Source organism: Arabidopsis thaliana, chromosome 3 (genome assembly GCF_000001735.4).
Source record: "Arabidopsis thaliana chromosome 3, partial sequence".
NCBI classification, from domain to species: Eukaryota; Viridiplantae; Streptophyta; class Magnoliopsida; order Brassicales; family Brassicaceae; genus Arabidopsis; species Arabidopsis thaliana.
This window is the reverse complement of record NC_003074.8, coordinates 18,613,787-18,629,960: the sequence shown is the minus strand read 5'-3', so window position 1 is coordinate 18,629,960 and position 16,174 is coordinate 18,613,787. Positions and strand designations below refer to the sequence as shown.

General features: G+C 36.7%; 4 protein-coding genes across 11 annotated transcripts; 3 read left to right on the top strand and 1 right to left on the bottom strand.

Moving 5' to 3' along the window:
• Positions 1–1,046: 1,046 nt before the first annotated feature.
• Positions 1,047–6,707, top strand: KICP-02 (ATP binding microtubule motor family protein). 4 transcript variants are annotated; one of them, NM_001339463.1, is made up of 23 exons: positions 1,047–1,344; positions 1,634–1,780; positions 1,849–1,998; positions 2,067–2,314; positions 2,422–2,609; positions 2,686–2,810; positions 2,979–3,015; positions 3,107–3,198; positions 3,374–3,481; positions 3,559–3,672; positions 3,758–3,848; positions 3,953–4,047; positions 4,133–4,228; positions 4,307–4,537; positions 4,632–4,712; positions 4,809–4,880; positions 4,969–5,062; positions 5,133–5,164; positions 5,237–5,334; positions 5,418–5,507; positions 5,610–5,825; positions 5,919–6,090; positions 6,186–6,707. In NM_001339463.1, exons 1-23 carry the CDS (start codon positions 1,177–1,179, stop codon positions 6,579–6,581), a joined length of 3,141 nt encoding a protein of 1,046 aa, NP_001326508.1. In that variant the 5' UTR covers positions 1,047–1,176; the 3' UTR covers positions 6,582–6,707. The 4 variants fall into 4 exon arrangements, with proteins under 4 accessions (NP_001326508.1, NP_566931.1, NP_001326509.1 ...); NM_114884.5 differs by having other exon boundaries at positions 3,938–4,047; positions 6,186–6,699; NM_001339461.1 differs by having other exon boundaries at positions 3,938–4,047; positions 5,919–6,707.
• Positions 6,708–6,709: 2 nt separating this feature from the next.
• Positions 6,710–9,511, bottom strand: AT3G50230 (Leucine-rich repeat protein kinase family protein; the record flags this gene model as incomplete). 2 transcript variants are annotated; one of them, NM_114883.2, is made up of 2 exons in its annotated part: positions 6,710–7,329; positions 7,949–9,362. In NM_114883.2, 2 exons carry the CDS (start codon positions 9,360–9,362, stop codon positions 6,761–6,763), a joined length of 1,983 nt encoding a protein of 660 aa, NP_190592.1. The 2 variants fall into 2 exon arrangements, with proteins under 2 accessions (NP_190592.1, NP_001326721.1); NM_001339460.1 differs by having other exon boundaries at positions 6,761–7,329; positions 7,949–9,511.
• Positions 9,512–11,144: 1,633 nt separating this feature from the next.
• IRX15 (IRREGULAR XYLEM protein (DUF579)) lies at positions 11,145–12,537 on the top strand. The gene has a single exon (NM_114882.2). It carries the CDS (start codon positions 11,321–11,323, stop codon positions 12,287–12,289), a length of 969 nt encoding a protein of 322 aa, NP_190591.1. The 5' UTR covers positions 11,145–11,320; the 3' UTR covers positions 12,290–12,537.
• Positions 12,538–13,471: 934 nt separating this feature from the next.
• AT3G50210 (2-oxoglutarate (2OG) and Fe(II)-dependent oxygenase superfamily protein) lies at positions 13,472–15,849 on the top strand. Of its 4 annotated transcripts, none has more exons than NM_001035757.6 (13): positions 13,472–13,591; positions 13,686–13,765; positions 13,851–13,966; positions 14,056–14,174; positions 14,243–14,306; positions 14,385–14,452; positions 14,537–14,595; positions 14,681–14,840; positions 14,931–14,950; positions 15,029–15,075; positions 15,164–15,244; positions 15,318–15,407; positions 15,483–15,849. In NM_001035757.6, exons 2-13 carry the CDS (start codon positions 13,732–13,734, stop codon positions 15,621–15,623), a joined length of 999 nt encoding a protein of 332 aa, NP_001030834.1. In that variant the 5' UTR covers positions 13,472–13,591; positions 13,686–13,731; the 3' UTR covers positions 15,624–15,849. The 4 variants fall into 4 exon arrangements, with proteins under 4 accessions (NP_001030834.1, NP_566930.1, NP_001327334.1 ...); NM_001339459.1 differs by having other exon boundaries at positions 13,525–13,591; positions 13,699–13,765; positions 15,483–15,791; NM_114881.9 differs by having other exon boundaries at positions 13,472–13,765.
• Positions 15,850–16,174: the final 325 nt, after the last annotated feature.

Sequence of the window (16,174 nt, the reverse complement as noted above, 5' to 3'; positions counted from 1 at the left end):
CTGATTTGTCAAAATTTTATTGGTGGAGTGACTTGTGCTTTAAAATATAAAAGATTTGTTTTATTTTTTATTTTTTATTTTAATTTGATTACAATTAATCATTAAGGTTATTTCGTCTTTTTACCAAAGATATGGGTTACTACAGTTTTTGAAACTAAACGTGTGTCATTTAAGTTATTTATGTTAAGAGTTGAGTCAATCTAAACAAATCTTACTAAATAAAACGTGAAAAGATAGCCACGTTTTTCAAAGCTATCATGATTAATCATGGTTTTAAGCAGAAATGTGTAGAGTTAGTTAACTTTATCGTACAATGACCATTATTAGAAAAACTAACATTCAATAATATGCAGCTCATTTTACCAATTACAATAGTTTGATGATTTCACTATTTTCTTATGTTCATGACTTCTCTCTTTCCGTCCAGTGATCAAAAGCCAAAAGGTCCAAAACCACTGAAAATACTTAGTATATCTTCTAAAAAGATCGAAAAATGGATAAAGGAAACGGATACAAACCAAGTGATGAATTCTGCAATGCAGATAGACATGTGAGGTAGGGCTCAATAAAGGCCCAAATAGAGCGTACTGCGGTCCCTACACTTTGGGATTTTTGTTTTTAATATAATTTCTGTATCTGTATTTTACTGTTGGGATTTTCCCGCGCAGAAGAAGGACCAGAAACGAATGTCTTGACTCTTCGTAATTTAATAATTTTTGTCGTTAACTTAAAGAGACGATGGAAACTACCAAAACTTTGGAATTATCGACCTTTACACACCCAGTTGTCTCATTTACACGCACCATAATTAATTTAACTCGTCTATAAAACCAACAACATTACTGTATTTTATATGAATAATAAAAGTGTGGTAGACAGATCTGTATAATAATAAATCCGATCTTGTTTCAATACACACGGACCAGTGGATTAAATAAGAATAAGTCAATAGAAGAAGAAGAAGAAGCTGACGTGGCTGGCAAAAAAAGTAAATTTAGAGTCTCGTGGAGGGCACAAAAGGAAATATAAAGATACCTCGTATACCCAAACCAGAGAGATATCAGTGAAGAGAGTAAAGCTTCTTCTTCACTTTTTCTTCTCCCGAGGAACAAGACGAAATTGAGACTCTGATTCAACTTTTCTTCTCATACTCGTCGAAGAAAAGGAGATTCCTCGATGGAATCACATTCTTCCTTATCGTCCTCTTCTTCTTCTTCTCCTCCGTCGTCGTTGTCGTCGGAGAGTTGTTGTGTTAAAGTAGCGGTTAACGTTCGTCCTTTGATCGGAGATGAAGTAACTCAAGGTTGTAGGGAATGCGTTTCTGTTTCTCCGGTAACTCCTCAGGTCAGTTTTCCCATTCTGAATGGAGTCAGTTTCGTCTCCTCTCCGTCGTTTACGTTTCTTCTCCGATGGTGTTTAAATGCGTTCGTCGTTGTTCACGCTATTCCTGGATCCGGATCAAATCTCTGTTCTAACTCTGACACACTCATTTAATTTTATTTCTTCTTATAAAACAGTGTCAATTGTTTTTATTTTTTACATCATATATAAATAAATAAATAATGCAATTGTCTGTATTATTATGGGTTGATAATAGAAGGTTCTTGTTTGTTTTGTTGTTGATGGTGCATAGGTGCAAATGGGAACACATCCATTTACATTTGATCATGTATATGGAAGTAATGGTTCTCCATCTTCTTTGATGTTTGAAGAATGTGTTGCTCCTCTTGTTGATGGTTTGTTTCATGGATACAATGCTACTGTCTTGGCTTATGGTCAGGTACATAAAAAAAAGTTTGGTTTTAGCTGCTTGTGTTTTCTTCTATTTGAGTTACATAAATGATGCAGACAGGATCTGGAAAGACATACACTATGGGGACTGGTATTAAAGATGGTACAAAAAATGGGCTGATTCCTCAAGTTATGAGTGCTTTGTTCAACAAAATTGATTCAGTAAAGCACCAAATGGGGTTCCAGTTACATGTCTCTTTCATCGAGGTTGGTTGCTAGATTAATTTGTCTAGATTTATAGTTGTATGGATATTAACTGAAATCTTAATCTGTAGATTTTAAAAGAAGAAGTTCTGGATTTGCTGGATAGTAGTGTGCCGTTTAACAGACTAGCCAATGGAACCCCTGGGAAGGTTGTTCTTAGTAAGTCACCGGTGCAGATTCGTGAATCACCAAACGGGGTTATAACACTATCCGGTGCAACTGAAGTTCCCATAGCTACTAAAGAAGAAATGGCTTCCTGCCTAGAGCAAGGATCTCTAACCAGGGCAACTGGGAGCACCAATATGAATAATGAGTCGAGGTGTGTATCTCTATACCCATGCTCCATAAGAAGCAAGACATAGCTTTAAAGTTACCATTAATGATGCTTAGCCAGTAGTAAAATGTAGTTATATTCTTCTTATACAGTCGGTCACATGCCATCTTCACGATTACCTTAGAACAAATGCGCAAGATATCTTCAATCTCAGTGGTTAAAGACACCGTAGATGAAGATATGGGTGAGGAATATTGTTGTGCCAAGCTTCACTTGGTAGATCTTGCTGGATCTGAAAGAGCTAAACGAACAGGTTCAGGCGGTGTTCGATTAAAAGAAGGTTGGAAAAACTAAGCATCCTATTTTTAATCCTCTTGAGAACGTTAACTGACATTCTTCTTTCTTCTCTGAAACAGGAATTCACATCAATAGGGGACTTCTTGCACTTGGTAATGTTATCAGTGCGCTTGGGGATGAGAAAAGGCGAAAAGAAGGTGCACATGTTCCATACCGTGATAGTAAACTTACTCGGTTATTGCAGGTTCATTTCTATCTTTGCACTTCTACATCCTGATATGTGTAACACTGTACATATTATAACTATACATATGATTTGTAACACTGTAGTATCTTTACTGGCATTTAACTATACATACATATGATTCATGTGACAAATTTTCCATTAAAGATGTCCTTTACATTACTGCAGGATTCTCTTGGTGGAAATAGTAAAACAGTCATGATAGGTAAACTTCTTAGTTGTATGAGGTAATCCCCTGGAAATCTCTTATCAGTTCACAGATTCAACTTCTCTCTGTGTTTGTGTTATTCTTGTAGCTTGCATCAGTCCTGCTGACATCAATGCTGAGGAAACTCTTAACACGCTCAAGTATGCAAATCGTGCTCGGAATATCCAGAACAAACCTGTTGTAAGTACCAAGGAACTATCTTAGATGAGCTTTCAATTTTTCTGCATACAGAACTCCACTATCAGGCTATCAGCTAACACAAAAAGTACATGAGGCCAAAAAATAGATTAAAACAGGACTAAGATTGTTCACTTCGGAGCACTAACAGGAAAGGCTTCTTTATTTGGGTGCACAGGCCAATAAAGACTTAATATGTTCTGAGATGCAAAAGATGCGTCAAGAGCTACAATATCTACAAGCTACACTTTGTGCTCGTGGGGCAACCTCATCAGAGGAAGTGCAGGTATATAACTTCTGCTGATATTCTTCAAAAGGTTTATAAACTTCTCATCAATAATAGTATAGATTTCAATTTTAAAGGTAATGCGAGAGAAAATCATGAAACTAGAGTCTGCCAATGAAGAGCTTTCTCGAGAACTTCACATCTATCGCAGCAAGAGAGTGACTCTTGATTATTGCAATATTGATGCACAGGTAATTTCTGTATACATTAGGCAACCACAATAGATTTATTTGGCACATTTCTTCACTGCTGAAAACAAGAGTTGTTCTACCTCAGGAAGATGGTGTAATTTTTTCAAAAGATGATGGCCTTAAAAGGGGTTTCGAAAGCATGGATTCAGATTATGAAATGAGTGAAGCAACATCAGGTTTTGGTCACTGTCTTCTCAAGAAACTTATTCTATGAAATGCATTCTGCATTCTCCCTTACTTTTAGCCTGAAATATCCTGATTCAAGGTGGAATTTCTGAAGATATTGGTGCAGCAGAAGAGTGGGAACATGCACTTAGGCAGAATAGCATGGGCAAGGAACTAAATGAACTAAGTAAACGTCTTGAGGAGAAAGAGGTATAGTCAATACTCAATTGAAAATTTCTGTGCCTAATGACTAAGATTGGATTATTTTGAAAATCTTATGATTTAATATATGCAGTCCGAGATGAGAGTATGTGGGATTGGAACTGAAACTATCAGACAACATTTCGAAAAAAAAATGATGGAACTTGAGAAAGAGAAAAGAACTGTACAGGTGAAACTAACATTCTAATTTTTCTTGTTGATATTTTATGTATGTTTCTAATACCCGAGTCATGAGTAACATCTACAGGATGAGAGAGATATGTTGTTGGCTGAAGTTGAGGAACTTGCAGCTAGCTCTGATAGACAAGCACAAGTTGCAAGAGATAACCATGCACACAAATTAAAAGCACTTGAGACACAGATTTTAAATCTTAAGAAGAAACAAGAAAATCAAGTTGAGGTCTTAAAACAAAAGCAAAAAAGTGAAGATGCAGCAAAGCGTTTGAAAACTGAAATACAATGCATCAAGGCTCAAAAGGTTGCGTGTGCTATCGAAATTTTTCTATATTACTATATCACATAATCTAGATCTACATTTTGACTTTTGTTCTGTTTTTTTTTCTTTTATCCAGGTTCAACTACAACAGAAGATGAAACAAGAAGCTGAACAATTCCGGCAGTGGAAAGCTTCTCAAGAGAAGGAGTTGTTGCAGGTACTTTATCTCTATCTTCATCACCTCTTTATTGTCCGTTGAATTTTTTTAGTTGAACTGATCTCATGTTACACTTTTTAATTGTTTTTTGGGTAGCTTAAGAAAGAAGGAAGAAAAACTGAGCATGAAAGACTCAAACTCGAAGCTCTCAATCGACGTCAGAAAATGGTAAAGATTCTTATGATATAATTGTCTTTTTTCCCGCTTGAGAGAAACATAAGAGTCTCAAGAGAAAATGCATCTTAATGTCTTGCAGGTTCTTCAGAGAAAAACAGAAGAAGCAGCAATGGCTACCAAAAGACTTAAAGAGCTGCTAGAAGCCCGCAAGTCTTCACCTCATGATATATCAGGTAACTAGTTTTCCGAAACACACTTTATTTTGTTCTTGTTTCGATCATAATCCTTTGCTTTCTTTTCCAGTGATTGCCAATGGCCAACCACCAAGTCGACAGGTGATAAGAATTCCTAATTCAGTTATGAATTTGCAACAAGTATCAACTGTAACAAATTCTTACTCTTTGCAGACGAATGAAAAATCTCTTCGGAAATGGCTGGATAACGAGCTAGAGGTTATGGCAAAAGTACATCAAGTTCGTTTTCAATATGAAAAGCAAATTCAAGTGTGCGTCTTCAAAAATCTGTTTCAGTCATGTTTGTTATCTGCAAATTTCTTTCTAATCAATAAGCCACTCTGATTGCATATAGACGAGCTGCACTGGCTGTAGAGTTAACATCGTTGAGACAAGAGATGGAGTTTCCTTCAAATTCCCATCAAGAGAAAAATGGACAGTTCAGGTACAACAATATACTTTAAACGACTCAGTAGTGTAAACTATGAAGTTGTTTGGGAGTGGACTATTTCACTTTATGACCTGTTTATTTTTGTGTATGCGTCAGATTTTTATCACCAAACACAAGATTGGAGAGAATAGCTTCTCTTGAGAGTATGTTGGATGTTTCCTCAAATGCTCTCACAGCCATGGGCTCTCAGCTCTCAGAAGCAGAGGAAAGAGAGCATAGCCTACATGCTAAGCCTCGGTGGAACCACATTCAGTCCATGACTGATGCCAAGTATTTGCTTCAATATGTGTTTGATTCCACTGCTGAAGCAAGGTAACAACTATTACACCCGAATAAACTCAGTAAAAATACAAACTTTGGGATGAAATGGAAGATTGATTTGGTCTTGCTTTAAACATCAAACAGGTCCAAAATCTGGGAGAAAGACAGAGACATCAAAGAGAAGAAGGAACAGCTCAATGACCTCCTCTGCTTATTACAACTAACCGAAGTCCAGAACCGAGAAATCCTTAAAGAGAAAAAGACAAGGGAGCAAACAGTGTCCATTGCGCTGGCTTCAACATCATCATCATACTCGGTTTTTAAATTTAATCCATATTTCCACACTAAGATCCAAAATTCTTTATTGGGAATTTCTCCTTAAAAACGTATGCAAAATTTCACTTGTTGCAGGGAAGTTCAAGAAGCTCATCAAAGCACTATGGAGATAATAACGCTAGTGACGACCCATCATCTCCATCTTCTACTTATCATCGAGCAACAAAGCATCTCAAATACACTGGGCCGGGTATAGTCAATATCTCGGTGAGAGAATCAGAAGCTTTATTAGAAGAGACGAGGAAGATGAAAGCAATGAAGAAAATGGGACAGAGTGGCAAGCTATGGAAGTGGAAAAGAAGTCACCATCAATGGCTGCTTCAGTTTAAATGGAAATGGCAGAAACCATGGAAACTCTCTGAGTGGATAAAGCAGAACGATGAGACCACTATGCACGTCATGTCTAAGAGTCATCATGATGATGAGGATGATCACTCGTGGAACCGACACTCAATGTTTCAAGGTGCTTAAAGCTGTATGTATATACAAGAGCCTTTTTTTTTCTCTGTCAACAGATTCAATATTGTTATACTTTTATTACGAAAATCCGTCGATATTAAGAAAATTCCAATGCTAAGAAAATTTACACTTTTAATACTCTTTTTCTTTCTCCCAACTTAACCAGTTAACCCTCATAAACACATACTTGATCAGAGGAATTTTTCGTTCTCTTCAGTCATCACAACACTCCCCTTAATCTCTTGAATCATTTTGATCACTTCTTTCATAGTGGGCCTTTGCTCTGGCGATGTTACACGGCAAAGACAAGCCGTTTGAGTCATCATCTCTAGCCCATTCTCTTCCTTTGACCTTTCTTCTTCTTGCCTCATTGCTCTTACCCAATCCAACATATCGTTTGGCTCCATAATCGGTTGCCTCGAAGCGGTTTTACCGGTCAATAGCTCTAAGAGGAAGACCCCGAACGAGTAAACATCGCATTTCGACGTGGGACGACTATCTGTTGATTTCCTTATCTCTGGTGCTTTATAGGAAGAGATGTCCGGGTCATTGGGAGGAACAGATGAGTCTGTTAAGACACTTAAACAATAATCTGTGACACAAGCTTCAAAGTCGTGACCAAGGAGGATGTTAGTGGACTTAAGGTTTCCATGGAATTTGGCTGATGATTGGTGAATGTAATGTAATGCTTGAGCTACATCTTCTGCTATCTTCAAACATGATGTCCAATGTAATGGCTTTGCCTTTGATGTTCTCGAACCTGGATTTTATGAAAACGTAATTGAGAGATCAAGGGATAAAACAGAGTCATTAGTTAGTCTATTCATATCAATAACCACAAGATAAAAAAGAAAAGACTCTTTTACTATGATGATTCAGATGATAAGTTTAGTAATGGATGTTTGTTTATATACACTTCCAATCATAAACGAGTAATATGCAACCAAGAAGCCACTCTAGCTCAAGTCCTAAGACAAAACACACCAAATTCCTGACAAATGACTAGAGTTTCACGTGAAAATAGCACAGATTCCTAACAGATTCTCTGTCTTATATCTACAGTTGTTCAACAAAGAAAAAGACAAAACATATTTTAATCATAAACTCCGTCATTGTCTCTATGTGGTCAAGTCTAGAGTTCCTTCAAAATAATAAAAGCTGCACCAAAACCCATCAACGAGACAAAGGTTTCAGCTTTATAATGGAGACAATGGTCTCTATCATAGTATCACCTCAATATGATCGAGACCAACATAATAATTACTTAATTAACTAGACCTAAAAAAGCAACAACTCTTACGTGACTCAGTGACTTCAACTAAAACCCTAACGTTCCCAAGAGAAAAAGAAACAGAGGAGAAGAAGATGAAGAACATTACCATGAATAAGATTGAAGAGACTTCCATTAGGTTGGTACTCATAGATGACAAGTCTCTCTCCATTTGACTGGAAATAAGCTTTAACCGGAACAAGATTCGGATGCTTAAGTCCACCAACTATCTCCATCTGATTCTCAAACTCTAAATCACTAGTAATCGCTGTTTTCGACGGAGCAAATCTCTTCACCGTCACGATCATTTGATTAACCATCACCGCTTTATACGTTGTACCTACTGATCCTCTTCCTAAAAGCTCTGCTGAAGCTCTCATCAACTGGTCAACTGTGTACATTGCTTCTCCTCCTCCTCCTCCTTCGCCGCAGAATATCAAATCTCCGTTTCTTGGGATTCGCTTTTTCGACGACGGCGCAGTGGTTTGAAATTGGATCTTGATTTCTTTGTTTTCTTCTTCTCGCTTAGGTTGCGTAATTATCACGTCATCGTAGTCTTCTCTCCGGTTTTTTATAAACAACGAGAACACGACGAGGCAGAGACCTAGAACTATCAAAGAAGCGAGACCAATGGTGAAACCAAGAACTAACCAACCGTTTTTAACCTTTTTAACCACCGGTGGAACAATCATCGCTGCTTCACCGTTCTGTTCACTTTGAATAACCGGTGCTTCAGACGAAGAAGCAGAAGATGTTGATGACGTGGTGTTTGGTTTAGGTGAACCAAAGAACGGAGAAGAAGAATGTAAACCGCAAGATCGGTTAATGATCTCACCGCAGAGTCCAGGGTTTGACGAAAACGAAGACGCGTTGAATCGTAACAGAGTCTTTGTTAACGGAACTAAACCGGTGAGGTTGTTACTGGAAACGTTAAATGAAATCAGAGAAGAAAGATTTAACGGCGGGAGAGTTCCGTTAAGTCGATTAAACTCGAGATTTAAAGAACTGAGTCGACTCAGAGCATTGATCCCCGACGGAATCTCACCGGAGAAGTTGTTAAACGATAGATCAAGTTCTGTTAACCGACGAAGAGAGAGAATTGAAGAAGAAAGAGTACCGGAGAAACCATTCTTGCTTAGGGTTAGGGTTTTGAGATTGACGAGAGGAGATAGATCAGGAATCGAACCCGAGATTGAGTTATTCTCAAGGCTAAGAACACGAAGCTGATCAAGACGACTAAGAGTCTCCGGTGAGAAACTTCCCCGGAGACCAACACCGTCGAGGATAAGACGAACGACGCGATCTTGAGAGCAATCGACGCCGCGCCATTGACAGTAGTCGTAAGGCTCGGTGAGAGAGTATAGAAGCTTGTTGTCGAGATCAGCGGTGGATTTGAAGGAGAGAAGTGCGACGGCGTCGGATGGTAAGAAGGAGTCGAAGTAGTTCGTCGCCGGGAGAGAGGCGGTGGAGATACGGAGGAGGAGGAGAAGGAAGAGAAGAGAGTAGAAGAAGAAGAGTGTCATTTTGTGTGTGTGTTTTTGTGTTACGGAGCAGAGCATCTAGCTGTGTCAGTTATTATTCTGAAAAGTTTTGAAATATGTTTAATCTTGTGGCACGCGTGTGTATGTATATTATGTGTTGGATGATTTTTTTATGATATTATGAAATGAACTCGATTTTAGTGAATTATATACATAAAAGAACTCAAAAGATTAAGAAACGATCGGCCCTTAATGTGTATTTCGAAACCGTCCATGTGTAACGTGTTCATATGATATGATTTGTTGTGGTAGACAATATAACATATAAGACTATAAGTAGACAATGACAAGATGAAAATAAACACGAACACGAGATAGAAGCATAGCTTGTTTTGCAAATTATACCTAACAAAATTGGATCGTAGTTGTATAAATTTTGTATTGGTACAAAGAAAATGACATCGTACGTTCACATTTGTTCTTCTCCACGCATTAATATCACATTTGTTCTTTCTCAACGCATTAATATCATCTCTTAACCATCGGCATACAAAATAATATTTATGCGATTACATTTATCGGAGGGGTAGCATTGGGCTTGGCAAGTGGCAAGGTGTTTTGGGTTTTGACCTCAAAATTTTGAATGGGCCAAACCTTGTTTTTTTTTTCTCAACAGAATAAGCGACATTTAATAATTGGGTTCTTATTAACGTCTTTCATGAGGACCACCAATACTCCAGTAGGGTAAGCACTTTAGCCCAAAGGCAAACATGGTGAGGAGAATCAAAATGGAGCTTATCAATAAAGTGATTAGGAACAAAAGAGAAAGAAAAAAAAAAATTAGATTGATTATCATCGCAATTGTTAGATTTTCATTTGTTGTAAGTTGTAACTAAAAGATGACCAATAATAGTATTTATTCAAATAAATTTGGATTCACTTGATTAGAATTGTGGTAGAAAGTATAATTTTCCCCTTGATAATTATTATACAAACTAATATATGTTTTATTTTGTCTTAAAGTAATAAGGGATTATGAACTAACTCCTTTTTTTAATTCCCCTGCAACTTGTAATACGTATTCTTCGGAGTTTGTTTTTCCTCAAAATTTACGAACATAAGTTATATAATGTATACTTATCAATGTCCCAATCCAATGGGTAGTCAAAGACAGCGAAATGATTTTTAATTGTTATTTTATATAAAATAATAAATTGTTTTCATGTTTAATCTGTGCGTGTGTGTATCTCGTTGTTTTGGTCTGTTTCCTTAAGAACTAAACCAAAGCAATAAGGGATAGAGACTTTTGGTCTGTAATTAGATCTTGTGTCTCTCGCAATGACCAAAACTCTCCTACTTAGACATACAACAACCTCCTCACACATCATCGTTTATATATTTTAATATCTTTTTTACATAAACTATTGCAGCTAATTTCTGTTTTCAAAATATCAAGCTATACTTTTGGTTTGTTTCACAAAGCTATACACTCTTTGGGGAAAAACTAGTGTATAATGAATTACAATTAAATCCATAAATAGCGAATTAGCGATGGACGTCAAACCAAGTTGTTTCCAGCTTACTAACTTAATCATAATCGAGTAATTAAGAACCTAAAGAAAATTGAATTTTAAAGTTTCCACCATTCCATTTTGATACGTTGCGTTTATATAAATATAACAAATAATTCAAGAAAAAATGGATTCCCAAATAAACACTTCTTTAAAAAAATAAAAGAAATTAACTTCCAAGATTTTAACTTCTAGAACGTTAGTAAAAAATAGTACATCACAATGTTTTATTCATTGCTCTATTAGGTTAACACAAAATTTTGCTTATAGCTCACATTTCGTAAAACAGCTCACTACTTACTTCCTTTTAAATCAACCCTCATTTTTATCCCTTTGAGAAATCTTATAACCATCCTTCAATCTCCTTCTTCCTCTAAAACTCTTCTAAAGAAGAAAACAGAGGAACGAGAAGAAGAAGAAGAGTGAACAATGAAGAACGGATCAGGGAACACGAACACAAAACTAATCCTTCTTCATCCTTACATCCAAAAACAAACGAGCACGACTCGTTTATGGCTTCTCGCTTTCGTCTCTTTCTTCACCATAGTTTTTCTCCTCACTCTTCTCTACACTAGAGACACAATCCCTTCCAAAAACACCTCCGTCGCCGCAGCCGTAGCTGCAGTCGTCACCGGAGGATCCACACCTTCAGCATCATCTCCCATCTCCAACTCCAACTTACCAACTAGTGCAATCAACGCTTTGCTTCACTACGCGTCAAGATCCAACGATAGTTTCCACATGTCTTACGGAGAGATGAAATCAATCTCTGACGTCCTCCGCCGCTGCGCTCCACCGTGTAATCTTCTCGTTTTCGGACTCACACACGAGACTCTCCTTTGGAAGTCGTTAAACCACAACGGTAGAACAGTGTTCATCGAGGAGAATCGTTACTACGCGGCTTACTTCGAAGAAATCCACCCGGAGATCGACGTTTTCGACGTTCAATACACGACAAAAGCTCACGAAGCTGGAGAGCTCGTCACCGCGGCTAAAGAAGCCGCGGGAAACGAGTGTCGTCCTGTGCAAAATCTTCTCTTCTCAGATTGTAAATTAGGTCTCAATGATTTGCCTAATCATGTCTACGATGTTGATTGGGATGTAATCTTTGTGGACGGGCCACGTGGCGATGCTCACGAAGGACCGGGGAGGATGTCGTCGATTTTCACGGCGGCGGTTCTTGCTCGGAGCAAAAAGGGCGGGACTCCGAAGACGCATGTGTTTGTGCATGACTATTATAGAGACGTTGAGAGGCTTTGTGGTGATGAGTTCTTGTGCCGAGAGAATCTTGTTGAGTCTAATGATTTGCTTGCACACTACGTGTTGGATAAGATGGATAAAAACAGCACAAAGTTTTGCAATGGTCGTAAGAAACGTTCGGTTTCGTCTTTGTCTTAAAAGTGATGCCAGAAGACTTCATACGTACATTTGCTTATTGTAAGAAATAAAGTTTTTTCCTTGAAGTTTTGCTTTTTGTGCTGGTGTAAATTTTCGATCTTGGATTTATTGAAGACTTTAATTTAATCTCTTTTTTTTTTTTTTTTTTTTCTCAAAGGCCAAAGCAATCAATTTGATGAAACATCTAGGGATATATATAACCAAATGTAAACTGAACTTTTGAACCAAAATCAATATTTTATTCATTCAAGCTGAACACTAAAACAAAATATCTCAAAACTAAAATGCTTTTATGTGTGTGAATAATTATTTATTATTTAGTTTTTTATATAAAATGATGATCGGAAGCATTTTCGTTTTTCATATATATTTTGTTTTCCTTGGCTATAGTTAAGATACGATTTTTTGTTATTCATGATACACCTATTCTAAAATAAATCTTTTTTTTAGTTAAAATTAACGAAATAGAATGTGTAAGATTGAATTAAAAAATAATAATATTAAATTAACTAGAAAAAGTGTGTTGAATACGATTTAGAACTAACATATCATAGATTAAAATAGCATTTATTTCTTGCACCTTCTGTTTACACGGGTTTTATCTAGTTACACTGTTACAATAGAAATTAAAGTTCATTACAAAATTTTGAAACATTAATATTAATAAGTTTCCTTTTTAAGCAAAATTAAACTGAAAAACTTAAGAGAAAAATCGAGCGTTTTTTTTTAGTCCATTTTGATAATTGTTTTTCAAAACCCAAAACTTCAAATCTCGATCCCTAAATTATTTTTCCATTAAATACAAAAAGAGCAATCGAAAGATTCAATGATCTTGACTATATAACAACTTCAAATGTTTTAACCCTCTTAATCATTCATACTTGCGTACAAAACAACTTCACACACATTGCATACTTAGATTTCTTCTACTCACTACACCCATTCTCTTATTAGACTCTAAACTTAGCAACTATTTTACCTTACCTCTAGACATTAGCCTTAGTGTTACAAGCAAGCAAGCAAACTTACACAACCTTACCTTAGCCACTAACCTTACACAACCTTACCTTAACAACCCCAACAACACTTAACTATTCCATCTTAAGTACTTGGCTAAGATTTAAACCCATATTACACATTTTCTCTCTTGGGCCTAACTAAGCTTAACAGCCCATTAGTATTCTTAGCCCAAAACAACAAAATAACAATCTTCCTCATCCTCTTTCACTTTTCTTATCGTTGACTTCTCCTCCTTTCTGTAGCAATCGAAAGATTCAAATCTCTTGAAAGAAAGAATCTTGAGTAAGTTTTCTTTTTTCGGTCAAAAACAAAAGAATCTAAAAATAGCAAGTTCATCGTTTGATATTTTAGAGTTTAACAAGAAGAATCTTGAAAGCCGTCACCTACAGATCTGAAGAATATTCTCAAGGATAGAGAGAGAAATGGCGACGGACTTCAAGTCTTTACCAGTCATCGGTACTAACGAAACCCTAAATTCTTCTAAATCTCCTTATACTCTCTGATCAAGCTTCACTCAAATTCGATCATGACGATGTTGCAGACATCTCTCGTTTACTCCTCAAGTGTGATGATCCCGACATGGCAGAGGATGTCGGTGTGGCCGAGGTTGTCCAGCAACTGGATAAAGCTTGTCGGGACGCCGGATTCTTCTACGTGGTACACAAATTTGAGTGTAGTTTATTAGCTTTGTAATCGAAGTTGTGTTCCTTTTTTGTGGGTTTGAAAAAGATTTGATTTTTGAGCAGATAGGCCATGGAATATCAGAGGATGTTATTAACAAGGTTAGAGAGATCACTCGTGAGTTCTTTAAGCTTCCTTATGAAGAGAAACTTAAAATCAAAATGACTCCAGCTGCTGGATACAGGTTTGTGTGTATAATTGTTTTCCCCCTAAATTCGAATAGTTTTGAGACTGTTCTGTTATTGTGAACAGAGGATATCAGAGAATTGGAGAAAATGTGACCAAAGGAATACCAGATATTCATGAAGCCATTGATGTAAGTGTTTTGTGTCCTTTAGGCATTAGTAATGTAACCATGTAATTCTCTTGATGTATTTTATTCTCTTATGGATAGTGTTACAGAGAGATTAAGCAGGGGAAGTATGGGGATATAGGCAAAGTTATGGAAGGGCCAAACCAGTGGTAATTTATATTCGATGTCTTATCCGGTTATGTTGTTTAGTCTTATGACCATTTCTATCATATTTTGTGGTGTTTTCATTGAAGGCCAGAGAATCCTCAGGAGTTTAAAGAGTTGATGGAGGAGTATATTAAGCTATGTACAGGTGGTGTGTTTTTCCATTTCTCTGTTTCTTATGTGTTATGTTTCCAAGAGTTCTTAGTTTGTAATTTCATTTCATATGGTTTCAGATCTTTCTAGAAAGATTTTGAGAGGAATCTCCTTAGCTCTTGCTGGATCACCTTATGAGTTCGAGGGAAAGATGGCTGGTGATCCTTTTTGGGTGATGCGTCTTATTGGTTATCCAGGTGCTGAGTTCACAAATGGCCAACCTGAAAATGATATTGGATGGTAACTTTCTGCTACTTCTCCTCCTTTTTCACTTATCAGCTCAAGTAACTAACCTTTTCCGATCTTCTGCTTACAACGATATGTTTCAAGTGGAGCTCACACTGACTATGGTAATTAAGTTTAACCCTGAAGTGAAATCAAGTTAAACTTTTGCTTATGTCTCAATGGGGTAACACTTTTCTCTGCAGGCTTGTTAACTCTTGTGAATCAAGATGATGACAAAACTGCTCTTCAGGTCAATATTATTATGATGATCCTCATTTGATTTAATGTTTATGTGAAGAAGTGGTCTTGCCTCTTTAACAGATTTTAACTTTGAAAAGGTGAGAAACTTGGGCGGTGAGTGGATATCAGCCATTCCAATCCCTGGATCGTTTGTTTGCAACATCGGTGACATGTTAAAGGTTTGTTCTTCCCATCTCACTTCCTTTCTCTTGAATACCATTTTGAGAAACCTTTTGGAATCATAAAATGCAGATACTTTCAAACGGAGTATACGAATCCACACTTCATAGAGTGATCAATAACTCTCCTCAATACCGTGTTTGTGTCGCATTCTTCTATGAGGTTATATAAACTTTCAACACTCTTGTGTGTTTTCCACATTTGGATTTGGAATAATGTTTTATCTTGAATGAACAGACTAACTTCGACGCGGTGGTGGAGCCATTGGATATATGTAAACAGAAGTACCCGGGAGGGAGAGGAGGATGCCAAGTTTTCAAAAGAGCTGTGTATGGAGAGCATCTCGTAAGTAAAGTCCAGACCAACTTTGCTATGTAATGGAAGGCAGATCTCTCTCTCCTTCTTTGTACACAATACACCAACTTCATCTTAAAGTTTGATTTGTAATAATAGTAAGGTACTTCTTTACTTCTGTGTTATCATTGGATATACATGTATTTGCTTCAAAAAACAAAATGAAAAAGGTAATTTAGTTTGTTGATAATATTAGTTTCATGTTTGATTATTTGAAAAGCTAGGAAAAATAATAATGAAACTTCGAAAAAGATGATTTGCATCTTCTTCTTCTTTTGTCATCTGGAATTTACAGTAAACATCAGAAAGGATACACAAAACTCATACAAAGTGACAAAGACAGCTACCTAAAACCCAAAAAGGGAAAACTAAGCCCTAGGAAGGAGAAGCTGATAAACACCAACAAAAAAAATCAAAGAGAAGGAACTGGTATACTAAACCTGAACCATTGAACCGAAACACTACCACGAAAATATGATTTGCAATTTTGCATCTATAGTTTAAAAATTATAAAATAAATAAAATTTTGGAAGAAATGATTTGCATTTATCTCTTTGGATGAACAGTTGGTTACT

What these genes read in the sequence shown, in the direction of transcription:
- KICP-02 (NM_114884.5), top strand. Translation starts at nt 1,177, where the DNA reads ATGGAATCACATTCTTCCTTATCGTCCTCTTCTTCTTCTTCTCCTCCG. An exon ending in CTGTCTTGGCTTATGGTCAG is followed by an intron (nt 1,781 to 1,848) that starts GTACATAAAAAA and finishes TAAATGATGCAG; the next exon opens with ACAGGATCTGGAAAGACATA. An exon ending in TCAATCGACGTCAGAAAATG is followed by an intron (nt 4,881 to 4,968) that starts GTAAAGATTCTT and finishes AATGTCTTGCAG; the next exon opens with GTTCTTCAGAGAAAAACAGA.
- IRX15 (NM_114882.2), top strand. Translation starts at nt 11,321, where the DNA reads ATGAAGAACGGATCAGGGAACACGAACACAAAACTAATCCTTCTTCAT.
- AT3G50210 (NM_001035757.6), top strand. Translation starts at nt 13,732, where the DNA reads ATGGCGACGGACTTCAAGTCTTTACCAGTCATCG. An exon ending in ATGGAAGGGCCAAACCAGTG is followed by an intron (nt 14,453 to 14,536) that starts GTAATTTATATT and finishes TTTTCATTGAAG; the next exon opens with GCCAGAGAATCCTCAGGAGT. An exon ending in ATGACAAAACTGCTCTTCAG is followed by an intron (nt 15,076 to 15,163) that starts GTCAATATTATT and finishes AACTTTGAAAAG; the next exon opens with GTGAGAAACTTGGGCGGTGA.